Below are 21,687 nucleotides of genomic sequence, written 5' to 3'. Positions count from 1 at the left end.
GCATGTGTGTGAGATATTCCAAACGTGTCCAATCCCAGGGAATAGAATGGAAACATCATTTTCTGCTCCTGTTGTCCCCCCGGCAGGTAGGTGTATAGCTTTAGTAATATGTTTCCCTGAGAGCTCTCTGTCTGATAGATGTACTATCAGCAGACCCACTAAAGAGCTACTCACAGGCCCCTGTTAAAGCTGGAACAATCATCTCGGTTTGAGTCCCAAATGGCAGCCTATTCCCTATTTTTAGTGCACTTTTTACCAGGGCCCATGGGGAATAGGGTGCCATTAGGGACGCAACCTCAGCCTTTCCTCTGGCCCAAACCTGTCCTACACCCACATATAGTAGCCAGACCTGCACTCCCAAAATAACTCCTATTGAGTAGTCTACGTATCTGGGTTTATTTGATATGGTCCCTAGGACTGCAGCGTTAAAAGGTTTTATAGATGTATATTCAATTAGTGTAAAGTGTGCGATATGAACACAATCTGTTTTAATAAGGAAACATCTACAAACGAAAATTCCAATACAATCCTGGGAAAAATATGTACTTATAAAAAGAAACATGTCCAGGATGGAGGGAGAGCCAGAGAAAACATGTAATGAGTCCATAGCCTGGAGGGCAGAGATCGAAGTTAATTTGCCTGTTTAAACATGCCCAGATGAAACGCTTGCTCCTAAAGAATATTCCTGTTCAAATGTCACTTTGGATCACAGCTGGCGTGTGTGTGTGTGTGTGTGTGTGTGTGTGTGTGTGTGTGTGTGTTGTGTGTGTGTGCGCGCACGCACGGCCTGGGGCTAGTGGAGCAGCAGGCTGGTAGGATAGGACTCGTCTTTGACCAGTCATCATAGCTCTGGCCACTCATACCTGCTGTAGTCTTTCCCTGCCAGCATAAGATGGAGAGAGACCTTCCTTCCTTCGAACTGGGCGCCATGTTGCTGCCTCCCAGAAATCCCATCCAAGAGTATCTGGATCTAATTCTGAGTCATTCTAATCCCTCTCCTCTATCAAAGGATTTTTTTTGTTCTTCTCCTATACATTATGATGATTTAGGGATGTAATTTGACATGGTTGACCTACAAGAGAGTACAAAACCCGATCAGATAGTCATTGTGTTCAGAGAGGAAGATAATGTTCCAGGTGACAGGTGTTTAACGATGTTGTGTACCTGTGTTTATGCGTGCATGCGTATATCCTGTGTGTGTGTGTTTGTGTGTGTGTGTGTGTACTGCTTTATCTTCTAACGTATTATACAAGTTGACTGCATGTATTTACTTAAGTCAAACAAAAAAAGTAGCTACATCTCGTGGCTATTTCCAAGTACCTCGGTATATGGTATACTGCCCAAGCCTAGTACACAGGCTAGTAAGGTCACACCCCCACATACACAAACTATGTGTTACCATTTGCTGTATTCGGACTGTACATTAGGTCATAACCTTCACCTGTGGGATCGTCTGAAGGAGTTGCTGAGGAGGTATTTCTGTCGGTAATAAAGCCATTTTTTTTTGTGGAAAAACTCATTCTGATTGGCTGGGCCTGGCTGCCAAGTGGGTGGGCCTATGCCCTCCCAGGCCCACCCATGGCTGCACCAGTGCCCAGTCATGTGAAATACATAGATCGGGGCCTAATTCATTTATTTAAAGTCACTGATTTCCTTATGAACTGTAACTCAGTAAAATCTTTGAAGTTTTTGCATTTATATTTTTATTCAGTATAATATTGCAAAAAATGTGTCAAAGAATTATCCTGAATACAAAGCATTATGTTTGAGGCAAATCCAACACATCACTCAGTACCACTCTTAATATTTTCAAGCATGCTGGTGGCTGAATCATGTTCTGGGTATGCTTGTCATTTGCAAGTTTTTCAGGATAAAAACAAAAGGAATACAGCTAAGCACAGGCAAAGAGGAAAACCTGGTTCAATTTGCCTTCCAACAGACATTGGGAGACAAATCCACCTTTCAGCAGGACAATAACCTAAAACACAAGTCCAAATATATACTTTGAGTTACTTACCAAGATGAAATTGAATGACTGGCTGAGTTTTGACTTAAATCTACTTGAAAATCTATGGTAATATTTGAAATTGGCTGTCTAGCAATGATCAACAACAAACTTGAGAACTTGAATTCTTTAAATAATAATGGGCAAATATTGTACAATCCAGGTGTGCAAAGCTCTTTGAGACTTAACAAGACTCACAGCTGTAATCGCTGCCAAAGGTGATTCTAACATGTATTGACTCAGGGGTTTCAATATTCAAATAAAAAATTTGACATGAGTATTTTGTGGAGATCGTCGATAAAAAATCCATTCTAATCCCACTTTGTAACACAACAAAATGTGTGTGAATACTCTCTGAAGGCACTGTATATCCTTCCGTGTGTGTGTGTACCTGTGCTTATGAATGTGTGTTTCTGCATTGTGTATGTATACGTGCGTGCGTGCGTGCGTGCGTGCGTGCGTGCGTGCGTGTGTGTGTGTGTGCGTGTGTGGTGTCATGGTAGGCAGTAACCCTGAGGCTTGATCTCAGCAGGTGCCTAGGGGTCAACGCGACCCCCCTCTGGGATTTGTGCTCTGCAGGGTCCATGGTCCATAGATTTCCTTCAGATAAGGCGCAGCATGAGAGCGAGGGAGAAGAGAGAAAAGGGAGCGGGGGAAGGAGAGAGAGAAAGAGGAGATGGATGGAAGAGAGAGAGACCCCTGTACTGTATAATGTCAGTACAGGAGATAGCGAGGCTGGCAGCTAAGTGCTTTTGTCCCCGTTTTATCCTCTGAGCCGAAAGGTCCTGGATAAAAAGGCTGGAGCTGCAGAACAGTCTATCATTCTTTCTCCCAGGCCTGTGGTTACACTGGCCACCTGCAGAGAGAAAGGAGGGAGGGGAAAAACAGAAAGGGAAGGATACGGTGACAGAGATATGTGCAATTTGAGGTTGACCTGACCTCGTTTTCAAACACTTTCATTTTCAAACCCAGTCAGTAAAATGGTTCTGCTTTTCAAGGTGACGTTATTGGGTTAACTCCCTATAGGCCGCACGTGTCGCGCGGGTGAGAGTCGAGTGGAGACGAACGGATTTGGTTCAGCCAGTCAGTCGTCCTGATGAGCCCTTCCCATCTAGCTAGTTTATTCTTGTGTGCCAAAGTTGGGACTTGGAAGAGTGTTCAGAATCATTCCGTTTTTGAGCAATTGTACATTTTTACAATATTTGTACTTTAGCAGGTCACCCTGGCCTGATATTGGATACACTATCTAGCTACTTCTCCTTACTGCCGGACAGCAGTGCTCGGGAAGAAGGTGCGAAGGTCACTGTGCCCCATGTTGTTGTAACGTTATACTGTATCACAGTGACATCCAGATGGCTACTACCACTATTACAAGCTATTTCTCATGTAGGCTGCTATCCTACTCAAAATAAAATCAAGTGGGACGGAACAAATTGGACACGTTAACTACCACCGGTGACGTGATACAGCAACTGTTTCCCTGTGGGAAGCAACTCATGTCGGCAATCATCTCAATACAACACCGTTGCACTGGTCATTCGCACTAGCTTGTCGTTACGTTTATAGGGATAACCCCCTTTTTTCAGTTTTTGCCTAAATGACATACTCAAATCTAACTGCCTGTAGCTCAGGACCTGAAACAAGGATATGCATATTCTTGGTACCATTTGAAAGGAAACACTTTGAAGTTTGTGGAAATGTGAAGTGAATGTAGGAGAATATAACACAATAGATCTGGTAGAAGAAAATACAAAAGAAAAAAACAACCACCATCTTTGAAATGCAGCAGGAAGGTCCCTGTTCCAGCCATCACTCTGGTTGTAATTCCGATGGTGTTCACAAGATGGCAGCAGTGTATGTGCAAAGTTTCAGACGGATAACTTGAAGTATGAGCAAACCACTTTACTTTCAGTGTGAAGTCACCCAGGTACATTTGGGCAAATCGTGAAGGAGACAATTGCATTCATATTACATTTTTCTGCTAGAATATCGCCAAATCTGTATACTTGGACTTGATTTAGCTTTTCCAGTATTAATAGCCATATAAGTTCAACATTTGCAAAACAACCAGTTTTCATAACTTCATAACTGAATATTCAGATAATTTTTGTCCAAAATGAAAAGGCATGCTGTCGTACAAGATTAGTAGCTACATTTTACGACAGATACATGGTTTCCGGATACTCCCGTAAAGCCCAGCTCATTGGCTATCTAGCTAGCTTTGTTTGACCCCGATTGATGCTTATTTGACAAAGTTAGTCGTTCAAGTGAAGACCGCCCGCGTCATTGGCGTGCCATGAAGGCGTCGCTCTCTGACCAAATATGGTGTCCTATAGGATATACTACACCCCTAATGATATAGTGAAGTCTGGTTACGTTCCTGGATCTCTGATGAATACATACGAAGGTGATTTGACTGGTTGAAACAACGTTTAGGGTGAGATTTTCGCAGATTCCTTTCTTTCCAAATTGAACGAGTGGAAATACAAAATTGATCATGCATGCGATATGGACGTTTTTAGGATATGAAAAAGGATTTCATGTAACAAAACGACACTTCATGTTATCTCTGGGACCCTTTGGATGATAAATCAGAGCAAGATTTCAGAATGTAAGAACACATTTCACCTTCAGAGGAGAATTTATCAAACCTATCGCTGTGAAAAAAGTGTTTTGTTGTTAGGAGCTCTCAAACAATAGCATGGCATTTTTTTGGCAGTAATAGCTACTGTAAATTGGACAGTGCAGTTATATTAACAAGAATTTAAGCTTTCAGTCGATATAAGACACTTATGTACCGACATTTGTTGTTTCTTTAAAATCTGCGATGGTGCCTTACTACATGATTTACAGCTGTCCCGTTGATGGGACGCCGATCCCTAACTAATTGGCATGTCACGGTGATATCCAGTTGGTGACCAATACTTCAAGTTTTTTCTCCCTCGCCCATCGAAATAAACATGGCTTTTTTTTATATGCCAGCTAACTAGCTGGGAAGGACTCATCCATTCGTCTCCACTCGACCCTCAGCCGCGCAAATTACATAATACAATTTGGGCACCAGGCGTGTCAGTATAGCCTCTCTTCTCTCAGACATGTTTTTCAGTCTCTGAATGATGTCATTCACAGCTAGTTATTAGAATAATTGGTTTGGTCGAAACTAGAGTAACAAAGTTTACTGTACTAACTGCAACTTTAATGAAACGGAAACACATTATCAGCTAGGCCGACTTCTTAATAAACAACACCAGTGCACGCTATTATTATAATTTTTTTCTAATTCCATATTTTTTTCCCTAGCCTTGAGAATGAATAAAGTGATTGATTTATTTATTCCCCCCCAATATGGAATTATTAGATTTGGCCATGTGTCCATTTTAAATGCATAGCCTCGGAAAACCAAAAACAATTTCCATTGGAAGAGAGCAACAGCAGGCGTTACATGTAAAACACTAGTATTTTTCTATTTCAATGATTAAGATAACATCACCAATTTCAAAAAGAGGCCCACAGTAATGTGGCCCTGGAAGGGAAAAAGATGGGTTTTGCCAATAGGGGAGAGACTTTTTTTAAATAATAATTGAAACTACACTTTACTATAAAAATGTTAATGTTCATTCCGCCTACAGAGGGTAATTCTGCCGCTTATAGAGGGGAGAGGGAGACAGAGAGATACTTTATACAGAGAGAGAGAAGAGCGAGCGAGGAAGCTGTTGAAGGAAGAGGAGGAGAGGGAGAGCCTGTGGTGTAAGAGGGAACACTCAGACATATAGACACCTTAAACAGATACAGCTCTTCACCTTCAGGCATCCATATTTATAACCCAGCAGGACAGCAGCTTCTACAGATAATGGACATTTCATTTACTGCCGAGTGTGAAGTCAGTGAAGTGCTTTTAAAGACATGATGGTTGTGTGGTTGGCCTACTGTAGTTTGTGTTGCTGTATGATTGTATTGGTCTTCGGGTATGTGTTATGGGTCTTGACCCAAAGCCTCTTTCTCTTGAGATGCATCTCTAGGCCTGCTCTCTCCCTCTCTCTTACCCTCCCTCCCATCCGCCTTCTCCTCCCTTCTCTGTATTGTTTAATTTCTCGGTGTGATTGAGATGATATCGCGTCTCTAACAGTCATGGCCGCCGGTGGCCTTCCCATTGGCCATCGGTCTGAGGGTTAGGGTCAGGGGTCAGGCGGGCGTTATCTGGCCAATCGCAGCCGCCCGCTGATCTGCCTGCCCAGTCATCTGAGGTTTTAGATAAACTGCTCTGCTGTCTGCCGCCCGCCGCAGGGTAGCCGCGAAAACACACAGATTATCCGATAATTTCATAAAAGGACAGGCCGGGTCAGCTACGCAGACAGGCGTGGGGGACGTTGCGGAAAAAGGAGAAAAGAACGGAGAGAGAGAGGAGAGGAAAACAATGAAAAGAGAAGTGGTGCGGTGTTGTGATGACATAGATTACATATTTCTGTAGGGTTCTTATCATTTGAATGCGACACGTGACATATTTCTATATGTGTCAACTGTCCCAGTCATTGTGATGCACGCAGCATACAGATGTTTTCTCCTCATTTGACTAGTTTCTCAAAGCAGGAAAATCATCCTGCTGCAACAGGACATATTAATTATTATGTGGATTATAATACATTTAAATTTTTTGTAGGGGTTGATGCATTTTTTGTCTGAAATTATAAAGTGGCACTTGCAAACTTTCGAAGCCTTTTTAAAACCTTGAACACACTACAAGTTTGCAGTTGCAGGTAAATTCTTTGCGACAACAGAGTGATTTAAGATGGTACACCTGTATCTGTCGTGACCCTATTGCATATGCCACCTTATTGAATAAGTACCCTTTACTAGTATTATTATGATAATATAGAGAGTGCTGTGCCACTCTCTCACAAACTATTACAATACAGTGTTGTTCCTGGGGGGAGCATATTACATGTGAGCACACCACCATACATAGCCTACCATAAATCGTTTGGTGTGGGGAAGCATATTGCCTGTGACACCTTGTTATATTACGACACTATCCCACCCACCATCATTAGGCCTATAGCTGTGTTGCGGTGGGGGAGCATATTGCCTGTGACACCTTGTTATGTTAACAGGCTATCACACAGGCTATTACAGCACAATAGAGTGCCTCAGTGGGGAGTGTATTTAATGTGACACGCAGGCAGGCAGGCTGTATGCATACTGTAATGAGTCCGGTCCCAGAGGACTGTTGCTGCTTAACCTTCGCACCCCCTTTGCTAATTACTGATCCAACTGCTACTGCAGCTGAGGGAAGGAAGGAAGGAAGGGAGGGAGAGAGGGGGAAAGGAGGAGGAGAGCAGGAGAGCAGGTAACCCCCAGTTTGGTGATCAGTAATATTAATGAAGGAGGGAATACCCATTACTAGACTTGAGGAGAGATCAGTACTGTTATTGGATGAGAGATTTATAATATAAATATGGGCTCGGCTATTCGAGGGGAGGAGTGTTAGGCTACCAGATGCCTGATAAATAGGTGTGGTATATAGCCTAGCTCTTATCCATGTACTGGAGCAGTACTGTGTGTGTTCGTCCTTTGTTCTAGCCATGTGTTTCCACGTGTGTGCCAAATTCCTGTGGAGTGTGTGTCTGTGCGCGCTTGCTATTGGTTGTGTTTAGTCATGGGTTTTCCCCAACTGCAGTTAAGCAGGTCAGAAGGTACATTTGAAGTCATTAAAACTCGTTTTTCAACCACTCCACAAATTTCTTGTTAACAAACTATAGTTTTGTCAAGTCGGTTAGGACATCTACTTTGCATGGCACAAGTAATTTTTCCAACAATTGTTTACAGACAGATTATTTCACTTATCTCACTGTATCACAATTCCAGTGGGTCAGAAGTTTACATACACTAAGTTGACTGTGCCTTTTAAACAGCTTGGAAAATTCCAGAAAATTATGTCATGGATTTAGAGGCTTCTGATACGCAAATTGACATCGTTTGAGTCATTTGGAGGTGTACCTGTGGATGTATTTCAAGGCCTACCTTCAAACTCAGTGCCTCTTTGCTTGACATCATGGGAAAATCAAAAGAAATCAGCCAAGACCTTAGAAAAAATTGTAGACCTCCACAAGTCTGGTTCATCCTTGGAAGCATTTTCCAAATCCCTGAAGGTACCACATTCATCTGTACAAACAATAGTACGCAAGTATAAACACCATGGGACCACGCAGCCGTTATACCGCTCAGGTAGGAGACACTTTCTTTCTCCTAGAGATGAACGTACTTTGGTGCGAAAAGTGCAAATCAATCCCAGAACAACAGCAAAGGACCTTGTGAAGATGCTGGAGGAAACAGGTACAAAAGTATATACAGTTGAAAGTGGAAGTTTACATACACAATTCCTGACATTTAATCCATTTAGGATCACCACTTCATTTTAGGAATGTGAAATGTCAGAATAATAGTTGAGAGAATGATTTATTTCAGCTTTTTTGCGTACTATTGTTTGTACAGATGAACGTGGTACCTTCGGGCATTTGGAAATTGCTCCCAAGGATGAACGAGACTTGTGGAGGTCAACAATTGTTTTGGCTGATTTCTTTTGATTTTCCCATGATGTCAAGCAAAGAGGCACTGAGTTTGAAGGTAGGCCTTGAAATACATCCACAGGTACACCTCCAATTGTCTAAAATGATGTCAATTAGCCTATCAGAAGTTTCTAAATCTATGACATCATTTTCTGGAATTTTCCAAGCTGTTTAAAGGCACAGTCAAGTTAGTGAATGTAAACTTATGACGTGGTGGAATTGTGATGCAGTGAATTATAAGTGAAATAATCTGTCTGTAAACAATTGTTGGAAATTTTGCTTGTGTCATGCACAAAGTAGATGTACTGACCGACTTGCCAAAACTATAGTTTGTTAACAAGAAATTTGTAGAGTGGTTGAAAAACGAGTTTTAATGACTCCAGCCTAAGTGTATGTAAACTTCCGACTTCAACTGTATGTATGGTATGTATATATGTACACTACCTTTCAAAATTTTGGGGTCACTTAGAAATGTCCTTGTTTTCCATGAAAACATACATGAAATGAGTTGGAAAATGAATAGGAGATATAGTCAAGACGTTGACATGGTTATAAATAATGATTTTTAATTGAAATAATAATTGTGTCCCTTTGTCAAAGAATCCTCAATTTTCAGCAATTACAGCCTTGCAGACCTTTGGCATTCTAGTTGTCAATTTGTTGAGGTAATCTGTAGAGATTTCACCCCATGCTTCCTGAAGCACCTCCCACAAGTTGGAATGGCTTGATGGGCACTTCTTCTACGGTCAGCTGCTCCCACAACAGCTCAATAGGGTTGAGATCCGGTGACCGTGCTGGCCACTCCATTATAGACAGAATACCAGCTGACTGCTTCTTCCCTAAATAGTTCTTGTATAGTTTGGAGCTGTGCTTTGGGTCATTGTCCTGTTGTAGGATGAAATTGGCTCCAATTAAGTGCCGACCACAGGGTATGGCATGGCGTTACAAAATGGAGTGATAGCCCTCCTTCTTTAAGATCCCTTTTACCCTGTACAAATCTCCCACTTTACCACCACCAAAGCACCCCAGACCATCACATTGCCTCCACCATGCTTGACAGATGGCGTCAAGCACTCCTCCTGCATCTTTTAATTTTTTCTGCGTCTCACGAATGTTCTTCTTTGTGATCCGAACACCTCAAACTTAGATTCGTCTGTCCATAACACTTTTTTTCCTATCTTCCTCTGTCCACTGTCTGGGTTATTTTGCCCATCTTATTCTTTTTTTATTGGCCAGTCTGAGATATGCCTTTTTCTTAGCAACTCTGCCTAGAAGGCCAGCGTCCCGGAGTCGCCACTCTTCACTGTTGACGTCGAGACTGGTGTTTTGCGGCTACTATTTAATGAAGCTGCCAGTTGAGGTTTCTGTTTCTGATCAATTTTATGTTGTTTTAATGGACACAAAATGTGCTTTTCTTTCAAAAGCAAGCAGATTTCTAAGTGATTCCAAACATTTGAACGGTCGTGTATATGGAAGGGTTTCCCCCATCTGTATGGGAGAAGGTGACTCGTCAGACTTGGGTGTGCCAGGAGTGCCCACTTTTTTCCCTGGCATTGCCACCTGTCATCTGGCACAGGTGGCACAGCTCACCTGGCACCGCAGGGCAGAAACAGACCCTGGCCTCTCGCCCGTGTCTTTTTCTGCCCGCTCCGCTGCCTGTTTTATGCCCGCTCACCGCCTGTTTGGCTGGCTGTGTCCACTCCTGTCGCCATCCTGACTGACACGCACATACACACACCTGTGATGACTGGCACACAGGGCAGAATCCCAGATAGCCAGCCCAACACCAACACACTTCTAGACTTGTAATAAATCATCCAACTCTCACTGGATGTCACAAGTTATTGGTGCTGTTTGGGTGTGTGTGTGTGTGTGTGTGTGTGTGTGTGTGTGTGTGTGTGTGTGTGTGTGTGTGTGTGTGTGTGTGTGTGTGTGTGTGTGTGTGTGTGTGTGTGTGTGTGTGTGTGTGTGTGTGTGTGTGTGTGTGTGTGTGTGTGTGTGTCTGCTCGCATGAATATGTGTACTGTATGTATGCGTCTGTGTAGTTTGGGGTTATTGGGCTGTGTTTTTTTGTTGCAGTGCCCAGTGTGCTGTCTTTGATGTGAAGGGCTCGATGAGTGAAGGCTGGGTGTGATGTGGGCTGGGTGTCATTGACAGTGCAGCTTGGTGAAACTGTGCCCACGTCTGTCTGTCCTGTCTGTCTGTCCTGTCTGTCTGTCCTGTCTGTCTGTCCTGTCTGTCTGTCTCATACCTAGAGGGGCCAGAGAGTTTGGCAGAGGCTCACCCTGGCTCCTCCTTGGCCACCATTTTAGAGAGAGCGAGATTTACTGTTCATTTCTGATTGTTTGTTTATTTTACTTCTATTTATTGTTTAAACATATGTTTCCCATTCCTATAAAACCCTTCGAATTAAATTTAATTGAAAGATGGAGAGAGAAAAAAAGAGCGGGATAGTCATGAAGCCAGTAGGCCAGCCTTGTGTGAGAGAGGCAATGGAGGACATAATGGAACAGAATTGTAGAGAAATGTCATTGTATTTCTTGCCCATAAGAAGTGGAGGGAGAGGGATACAGCCTGTGACACAGCCTGATGGCTGTTGTTCCTGCCGCTCCATTAGAAAAGGCCAGTCATCCAGCAAAGCCCTGACTCACTGATTGATAAGGGGCTCAACTATACACAACACACACACATGCATACGTACACACATGCACAGACACACACACACATGCATACGTACACACATGCACCGACACACACACACAAACACAGATGGATGCATGCACACAAACACACATCCCGGGGGTGCTGCTCCTCTCTAACAATCTCTCTCCCCCTCTCTCTCTCCCACCCTCCCTCCCTCTCCCTCCTCAGCTCTCTGATCTGTTCATCTCCTTCAATGAGAAACCCCAGGGCGCGGCGTCGCTGGCCCAGGTCCACAAGGCAGTGTTGCATGATGGTAGGACGGTGGCTGTGAAGGTCCAACACCCCAAGGTCCAGACACAGAGCTCCAAGGACATCGTGGTCATGGAGGTGAGCCTGTCTGTCTGTCTGTATTCAATAACCATCCTCGTATCTTCTGACATTATCTCACCAATGGTATCTCAATAATGTCTTTCTCTCGGTCTCCCTATCTCTCTTTCTGTTTCTCTCTCTTTCTGTTTCCCTTTCTCTGTTTCTCTCTCTTTGTCTCTGTCTGTGTCTGTCTCTCTCTCCCTGTCTCTCGTGTGTATTTGTGTATGCATGCGTGCATGTCTCTGTGCATATATATATATATATATGTGCCGCGCGTACATGCATATTCCCCCTCTAGGTCCTGCTGAACATGGTCCACTGGCTGTTCCCAGACTTTGCCTTCATGTGGCTGGTGGAGGAGGCTAAGAGGAACATGCCTGTAGAGCTGGACTTCCTCAACGAGGGACGCAACGCTGAGAAGGTGGCGGCCATGCTCGCACACTTCCCCTGGCTCAAGGTACACACACACACACACACACACACACACACTCTTACACACACAAACACGCACACTGGGATGGAAGAAATATCATGTTATTACTCTATTGTTACTCTGCTTGAGTATACAGTATATTTTTCCTTGTTATATATTACTGTCTATTTCCCTATTCTTCTTTTAGCTTCGGTTGAATGTGGCTTGGTAACTGTCCAGAGGGCACGATTGATTAAGAGCAGCTACTATTGATCAGTGTGATAGTAAATGTTCCCAGAGAGCTATGACTGCGTGTGTGTTTTGGGGAGGTGTGAAGGAAAACAATAGCAACTCCTCTAACGGTTGCTATCATGTTGTCATGCAATTGTGAAACAACCTCCCTTCCTCCATCCCTCTCCCTCTCTCAGGTGCCTAAGATCCACTGGGACCTGTCTACCAGGCGGATCCTGACCATGGACTTTGCCGAGGGAGGCCAGGTCAACGACAGAGACTATATGAGGAGACACAGCATCAACGTCAATGAGGTACGACACCATGGCCGCATTCATTAAGTCACACCGGAGCAACATTTTTGAGGGGACGAACAGCGAAAATGAGCATTTCGTATTGGGCAAATCCATGTAGTCCCTCTCTGTTTGTCTGTTTGGTGCATATTGAATATGACCCATATCATGAGCTAATCCTCACTTCTGTGTATTTTCCTACATTTTCGTCCTCATTTTGGGAACGTGAGTGAGGCCCACAGCAAAAGGCCATACTTGACTATTTACTATCGTCAATGCATAACGTTGTCAAACTTCTTCGGAGAAAGAAACAGTGGAGAGAGAGAACAAATGAAGCTTTCTAGGCTGACGTCTTATACCTCCATCCCTTCACTCTTCCTCCCTCCCTCCCACCCTCTACCCCCCCATCACCAGATGAAGAGGGAATTAAAGAAATCTATTTTTCATATAAAAGACTGTTCTCTGTAGATGGATTACATTTATTCTCGTTTGCCACCTATTGTCGTGGCAGGGGCTCTGTGCCTGACGGAGTACTGTTTAATTCTGCTGCCGGCTGCATTCAGGCCTGGGCAGCGCATATTGGCAGGGGTGCGATACCGATCATTACACCTGGGCACAATGGTGGAACACAAAAGCCATGGGAGTCTGTGGAGAGCTGGCTAATACTGGGGAGGCGTGGTTGGAATCATAGGAGACTCGTTTGATGAATACCGTACAGTCAGATGTGTGTGTGTCTGGGGGAGGGGTGCATGTGGGAGGGTTTGTGCGTGCACGTTTGTCATTGTGTATCTGTTAACGTGTGTGTTGATCCCTCTGTCTGTTTGTGTTGATCGTTATGCATGCTCATACGCACCCGTGTGTGTGGGTCTATCAGGGATGTGGCTTGTGTGGGCTTTAGAATCAGCAGAGAGACACTAATGGTTTATTGATTGATAATACAGTGTGCGTTATCACTGAGGTATTTGGCTGGGAGATTGCCGCTCTGCTCTTATTGTTTTTCTGTTACTGTGTGATGTCTTCCTGATAGGAAACAATAATTCTCTAACTCTTTCCATCTCTCTTGCGCGCTCTCTTTCTTCCGTCTCTCTCTTTCTTTCTGTCTCTCTTTAGGTCGTTCTCTTCCTCTCTCCCCACTGTCTTTTTTAAATGTCTGGGAAAGAATGAGAGACAGGAAAAAGAAGAGACGTGTACATGACTGCTGCCCTCTGCTTACCCATGCCACGGCTGCCAGTCAGGGCTCTAGAGTGCAACCATTTTAATCGCGTATGCACGTAAATATTTTGCTGTGCGAACTGGAATCTTAACTTAAGAGCACCAGTGTGCCTAGAAAAACGAAGGATTCAAGCTTTATTACCTCAAATATTGTGCACGTAAATTTCTTTAAAAAAGTCAGCGTAGAGCCCTGCCAGTATATTACATTGCAACAACATGTTCCGCTGTGGGTGTGTCTCCGGGTGTGTGTGGGGACAGGGTTAAAGCTCCATTCCAGTTCACACATGCTGTTCATTTGGCTGAGGATCTACTGATTAGTTTCATACATCTGTATTAAAATTAAACGTTTTACGTACCCTTTATGTATCCAATCAATCGCGCCTCAATGTGCCCTCGAAACATGTACACATGGACACACACAAACACAAACACTTGCACTCACACACCCATATGCACACAGGATTTCAGATGTATATTTCAGTGCTGCACCTACAGCCGCAAAATAAGCCATTACTCTTCATAACAGTTAATTTCATGCCTTCCTTTACAGCAACAGAGAGGATGGGAGCGAGGGGGCGAAAAAAGGGGGAGAAAAGAGAGAGGGAGAGACGAGTGAAAACGGTTAGAAATTGCAAGGAGGGAGAGACACAGTAGAGCGAAAGAACAGAGAGAGGGAGCAGAGATGATGAGAGAAAAGGATACAGTGCATTCGGGAAGGATTCCGACCCCTTCACTTTTTCCACATTTTGTTACGTTACAGCCTTATTCTAAAATGGATTACATTGTTTATTTCCCTCATCAATCGACACACAATTCCCCATAATGACAAATCAGGTTTTTAGACATTTTTGCAAATGTATTAAAAATAAGAAAATTAAATATCACATTTACATAAGTATTCAGACCCTTTACTCAGTACTTTGATGAAACACCTTTGGCAGCGATTACAGCCTCGAGTCTTCTTGGGTATGACGCTACAAGCTTGGCACACCTGTATTGCACAGCTATTTCCAGGTCTCGGGTACCGAGCAGTACATGGCTAGCATAAATAAATAACAATAATTAACGTTCAAATGGCTCTCCTGTGAACTAGTTACGTGCGACATACGCCTAGTTTCCTGAAACGAGTCACAATTTTATGTGGTTGATCAACTTTTAAACAATCAACTTTTAGGATGCTGATAAAGATGGCACCTTTACAAGACAGTATCTAACTGCTCATTCTCGTTCTCTCAAGATGCAAGAAATGCTTCATTCTTCAGGAGTTAATATTAAGGCTATGTGAGAGGTTATAGACCTACTGTCAGTGTCCAGATTTCCGTTTCCGTTTAACCTATCGGAACAGTAGGCTGCAGATCCCTTGACATGCTATAGGCCTATTTTAAGTCCCCATCTTGTGACGGTCTAATTTGTATAGCGCCTCACAATCATCACACGTAACATAGCCGTCACTGCTATCATCCTTTTTATCACTTCACCAACTCTTTCCCAAACATTAGGCTACTTTTCTGACCCTCCCGTGTCTTTATTTTCAGCTCCATTTCAAAACGTATTGAATTAAACTCAACTTAGTACTTTTTTTCCTCGGAGGATTGACAATTAACTTTTTCTTGCCCATTTCAAAAAGTATTTGCGATAGGGGTGTAGACTATTTGGCACGCGTACAGTTAGACCCTAAAAGTTAGGCTTACGTGCTAATGCCAGATAGGCTACATTGAGGTTTTTATTTCATTATTATACTATAAGCTATTGTTTCCTCTTTATTCTACCAGCCCGTGACATAACTTCCCAATATGTCATGACCCTGAACCCGCCCGGGTTATGAGTCAACCCGCGTATCTAGCATGCATATTCTAGTAGGCCAGAGGTATGGGCAGACGTAGCGGTAATGGATCAAGCTATAATTTCTCTGTGTGTAAGTCTGTGTCACACTAGTAATATTCCATCAACTTTGGCCCACAGGTGTTGTCTGTGGAGCCGTTACACACTCGTGCAGGCACACACACACACACACACACACACCCACGCACACGCACGCAAAAGCACACACACGTATGCAGACACACACACATTTTGTTATTCTATCATGAGGACATAAAATGTATTTCTATTCAAAATCTTATTTACCCTAACACTTACCCTAACCCTAAATGAGGGAGAATCTTCCTTGTTTTACTATCCTTGTGGGGACTTTAGGGCATTTTAGGTCCCCACATGGATAGAAGAACCCCGACCCTCCTGAGGAGTGAGGACTGAGGAGTGATTCTGCCTGCCTGCAAGCCTGCTGTGATGCTGTGCTCCATCTGGCAGACACTCAGACACGTTACTGTTGTTATTGATGCACTTATGAATACTGTTAGTCACACAGCTGTCAGCGATCCAGTGCTCCAGCACGGAAGTGTGTGCGTGTGTGTGTGCGTGTGTGTGCGTGTGTGTGTGTGTCTGTACACGTATATGCACGCATCTGGAGAGATACCCGTAACTCTGAAGTGGTGCTCATTGACTCACACTTATTAGAGTGTATCTTCCTCCAGCTCTTTTATAGTTTGATCAATAAAAGCCAGATAGAGAAGGAGAGAGTGTGATTGAGAGCATAGATTACACAAATATTATTCTACTGATCGTCAACACACACATACAAAGAAGATGCAGACTCCCAGACATGAATCATACTGATCCCTCACACACACACCAGTGATGGTGTGTTCTAATGTGCCCCAGAGTGTGTGTAGGAGGCCCAGGGATACCGTCAGTGTGCAAGATCAGTATGATTAATGTCTCGGGGTCTGTATCATCTTTGAATTCTCTCTCTCTCTCTGTCTCTCTCTCTGTCTCTCTCTCTGTCTCTCTCTCTGTCTCTCTCTCTCTCTCTCTCTGTCTGTCTGTCTGTGTGTAGACAGTGAGTGATGAGTGTGTATGGTGACTCTAGGCCTGATGACACACTCATTATTACTATGACATAAACACTGTTGCTGTCAGCCACACTCTCCAATGATATGAAGAAGAATAGGAGGGTCTGGAGTAGGGACTGGGCAAGAGGCTGGGTGCAGATTTAGGGATTGGATCTAGGACCCATTGGTAAAGGGTTGGGACGAGAACCCATGAGAGGTAGCAAAAGAGGAAGGCAAGATAATGAGAAAGGAGAACCAGATGGGAGAAACATTGTGAGAGAGAAAGTTTAGACAATTCAATAGCGAAACACCGAGAAAGAGATGGCGATAGAAGGAAAAAGAGGGAGGGAAAGCGAGAGAGTTGTGACGATTGGAGAGAGGGAGCACCCTGTAGAGAGGGTTCATCAGGCAGAGGCTAGCCAGGCTACGCTACATTATGCTAGCAACTCCGAGAGCCTGGCTGAGTGAGTGAGACGTAGAGGAGGACACTTAACTCTGTAAAATACTGTTTCCCCAACTGTTAGTGGTATTAAAACCTACACAAGAGGAGGAGAGAGAACTGCTCATCTGTTCACTTTCCTCTGCATAGATCATGTTACAATAAACAGAAGTGTGTGCACAAATACACATAGTACACACAGATTATGCAGAACTCTGCATCATCAGCATTCTTAACGGCGTAATATATGTCTTGGATATAGTCGCAAAACTTTTCTCTCCCAAATCATCTCTGTGGTTGGAAAAATGAAAAGGTAAATCTGTTTATCCATTCCGTGCACGTCGGGGTCGAGTCCAGAGAAAAGTCTATTTGGTCCGTCATCAATCTTTTGATTACACACACGGCGGCGACTCGCGCGCGCACACACACACACACACACACACACACACACACACACACACACACGATGCCAGGGCCAGTTAATAATTCTATCCATTCTCACCTGGCCGGACAGACTCATTTATTATGTCTAATAACGCTCACCATCGGCTAATGGCCGGGCCCGCCGCTACTGTGGCCCCGTACAGTGTGTGTGTGTGTGCGTTTGCGTGCATGGAGACAGAGATATACACTTTTTTTATGACGTCAGATAGTTCTCTATCTCTCCGGATTTAAAGTAAACTGTCTTTATGTGCGTTGCATGCAAGGCAGTAGCCATCTGCAGTTTTCCAATTTTCAACCAAGTGCCGTGCAGAGTCTTTGTAATGATTTGATAGATACAATAGTCTCCGCTTTCTAAATGACATGCACAGTGCAGATGTTAAGATGGAATAAACTGGGGATTGTATGTTTATAAACTGGGATTTGGAGAGAGAATATGACAATCCAGACTTGTAATCCCATGAGAGGAGTAGAGATTACAGACAACACAGATTAGGAGTGTCTGGAGGCATGACAATTTGCATCTGCTATATTGTTTCATCAGACACACTGTCTTTGAGGAAACCGTGTCAGAACATGGCTGTGTTTCTGACTGTGGGATGTCTTCTCAATTGAGTATCTCTTTAAGCAGTATGTCTTTTTTTTAAACTATGCCTGTGTTAGCGTTAGCATGATCACTGTGTTACAAAACTCAGCTAACCCAAACCATTGCCAGTTCCTTGACACACCATGTTAAGTGGATACATTGATGTAGTTGTACTGTAAGCCTGCTGGACTGGTAAGTCATTGGTGCTTTGACAGCATTAGATAATCAGCCTAGAGAAGAGGGTTGGCGTAAAGGTATGCTACTGAATTCTTCTAAGAGAGCGCCATTAAACCTAAATGACCCACGTCACAGCACTGTACCCATAGCAATAGGCTCTGCCCCAAATGGCCCGTAGGGCTGTGGTCAAAAGTAGTGCACTATATAGGGGATACGCTTCCATTTGGGATGTAACCATAGTAACTCAATGAGTTGCAATGGAGGCACTTAATTTCTTTCAGCGTGTCGACTCGCAGGCTCGATGAGTCGCGGGGGTTCGTGCGTCAATGTGTCTGCATGCGCGCATTAGTACCAGTCATGACATCACAATGCCCCATGTCAACTTGACCACCATTCAAAAGCTCCAATTACATATGATTCCTGTGAAAGCTGAGCTCTGCGTGTGGTTTGCCTGTGGATGTATACTGGGTCTTAGCTATTCGAACATTATTCATATTTAACGTCCTGGAACACAGCCATCAGCTGGAAGCCTTACACGGAACCCAAACCGTCTGCACGCGTGCACCATCGTGCATAAATGTATTTTGTCCCCCCACTCCAAACGCGATCACGACACGCAGGTTAAAATATCAAAACAAACTCTGAACCAATTATATTCATTTGGGGACAGGTCGAAAAGCTTTAAACATTTATGGCAATTTAGCTAGCTAGCTTGCACTTGCTAGCTAATCTGTCCTATTTAGCTAGCTTGCTGTTACTAGCTAATTTGTCCTGGGATATAAACATTGAGTTGTTATTTTACCTGAAATGCACAAGGTCCTCTACTCCACCAATTAATCCACACATAAAACGGTCAACCGAATCGTTTCTAGTCATCTCTCCTCCTTCCAGGCTTTTTCTTCTCTTGACTTAATATTGCGATTGGCAACTTTCATAAATTAGGTGCATTACCCCCACTGACCTGGTTCATCTTTCAGTAACCCACGTGGGTGTAACCAATGAGGAGATGGCACGTGGGTACCTGCTTCTATAAACCGATGAGGAGATGGGAGAGGCAGGACTTTCAGCGCGATCTGCGTCAGAAATAGAACTGACTTCTATTTTAGCCCTTGGCAACGCAGACGCTCGTTGGCGTGCGCGAGCAGTGTGGGTGCAATTATTGATTAACATAGATTTTTATTTTGCAACGCTCGCGCCCACGACACGAGCGGTGTAGTCAGCCTGTTAGGATGGGTCATCGTTGGTCACCTGACGGCTTCCGTCATGAGAAGGGAGTGTGGCACAGTGAGGATCATCCACTTAATGTCCACGCCCTCACCTGCACCACAAGCCATGTAATCAGCCGGGAACGTGCCCACTGGCTTGAACAGGCATAACCTCGACATAACCTGAAAGGCCGTTCAGCAAGGAAGAAGCCACTGCTCCAAAACCGCCATAAAAAAAATCCAGACTACAGTTTGCAATGTTGTTTGGAGGAAAAAGGAGGATGCTTGCAAGCCGAAGAACCCCATCCCAACCATGAAGCACGGGGGTGACAGCATCATGTTGTGGGGTGCTTTGCTGCAGGAGGGACTGGTGCACTTCACAAAATAGATGGCATCATGAGGAGGTAAAATTGTGGATATATTGAAGCAACATCTCAAGACATCAGTCTTGAAGTTAAAGCTTGGTCGCAAATGGACAATGACCCCAAGCATACTTCCAAAGTTGTGGCTTAAGGACAACAAAGTCAAGGTATTGGAGTGGCCATCACAAAGCCCCTGACCTCAATCCTATAGAAAATGTGTGGGCAGAACTGGAAAAGCGTGTGCGAGCAAGGAGGCCTACAAACCTGACTCAGTTCCACCAGCTCTGTCAGGAGGAATGGGCCAAAATTCACCCAACTTATTGTGGGAAGCTTGTGGAAGGCTACCCAAAACGTTTGACCCAAGTTAAACAATTTAAAGGCATTGCTACTTCTGACCCACTGGGAATGTGATGAAAGAAATACAAGCTGAAATAAATCATTCTCTATACTATTATTCTGACATTTCACATTCTTAAAATAAAGTGGTGATCCTAACTGACCTAAGACAGGGAATTTTTACTAGGATTAAATGTCAGGAATTGTGAAACTGAGTTTAAATGTATTTGGCTAAACGTCCGACTTCAACTGTAGCTCTTGTTGAAAGTATTATCTGCTGAACATTTAAGTTTGATTCTTGAAGAGATCGTTTAGGTTTGAACCTTATAGGCAGTAAAAGCTTTTTTGTTTACTATTTACCCTGACTTATGAGCCTCTGAACTAGAAAGCTAGCCTAGCCCTGGTCAGTGCTAGCACACCTCCCCACTGGCTGCCACAGGCATTAACTCAGAATGGTTAATCTAAAAAAAAAAATCTCTCAAACTACTATTGCTGGATTCGAACTTGTAACCTTTGGAATCAGAGGCAGATGCTTACACCCATCCTCCATCCCCGTCCATAACACTTTAGCAAAATCGAAACCTACTTGAAGGTAACAGCACTCATTGTTGCACCTAGTGGCCGGTTTCCACGTCATCTCCCGACATCCTCAGACATGGATGGACGTCGAATACTGACTTGTATCACGGGTGACCTGGCTGCTTCATCAGGCATTCATATCCCAGGAGTGGGTGGAAGGTCCTATATATAGGAGTGCTCAGTGTCATCACTTCCTGTAACCTGAAACAGGATGGGATGTCACTGATTACTGCCCCTATATATAGAACCTTCCACCCCCACCTGGGATGTGAATGTGTGTGGCATTTTCCTTTTTATTTTTCTTGTTCACCTATAATACCAGCACCTCCAAAAAAAGTACATTGATGTGCGTATGTTCATTGGTATAGGGGACCTCATGCATGCAGACATATTGACGCACGAACCCGCGCGCATACACACAAACACACAGGTACACACAAGCCTTCGAGTGGACACGCTGAAAGAAATGAAGTGACTATTACAACTAGAGATGGCCACGGTTATTTGAATATTCCATCGGACGTTAGTATTCCATTACATGCAAGAGTATTCATAAAAAAAATGAACACAAAAATAGTTCTTATTTTAGTGAAAAGGCTTTGTAATTTAAAAAAATAATGATCTATGTGACATTGCTACATACAAGGATACAAGCAGAGTCTCTCACACGGTCACACACACAGTGTCTGCGCTCTCACACGGTCACACACAGTATCTGCGCATGTGCACGGGTTCACTCAGGGTTGGCTTCACGCTGCTGACTTATTGTTGCGGAAACTGACCCACTATGCTATTTACTTTCTGTATCTACATCATATCGCTAAGTCTACTATAACCCCCTAGAGTTGATGTCCGCGCCCCATGGAAATCTAATTAGCATAATAAAAAAATCCACCTAAAAATCTGTCAATGAATTTTTTTATTTTTTTGGTCTCAATCCACT

The 21,687-nt window shown here is 43.7% G+C and overlaps 1 protein-coding gene across 2 annotated transcripts in view; it reads left to right on the top strand.

Annotated features, from left to right (window-relative positions):
- Positions 1-21,687, top strand: part of adck1 (aarF domain containing kinase 1) — a 175,856-nt gene that overhangs the window by 104,299 nt on the left and 49,870 nt on the right. For both annotated transcript variants that reach the window (XM_014196121.3, XM_045718532.2), the window contains 3 exons: positions 11,440-11,598; positions 11,879-12,037; positions 12,421-12,537. In XM_014196121.3, coding sequence (XP_014051596.1) covers positions 11,440-11,598; positions 11,879-12,037; positions 12,421-12,537 — 435 coding nt within the window. The remainder of the gene's footprint in view (positions 1-11,439; positions 11,599-11,878; positions 12,038-12,420; positions 12,538-21,687) is intronic.

This window comes from Salmo salar, chromosome 01 (genome assembly GCF_965601325.2).
Source record: "Salmo salar chromosome 01, fSalSal1, whole genome shotgun sequence".
Taxonomy (NCBI): domain Eukaryota; kingdom Metazoa; phylum Chordata; class Actinopteri; order Salmoniformes; family Salmonidae; genus Salmo; species Salmo salar.
The sequence above is the reverse complement of the archived record's forward strand: the minus strand, read 5'-3'. Positions and strand labels throughout refer to the sequence as shown.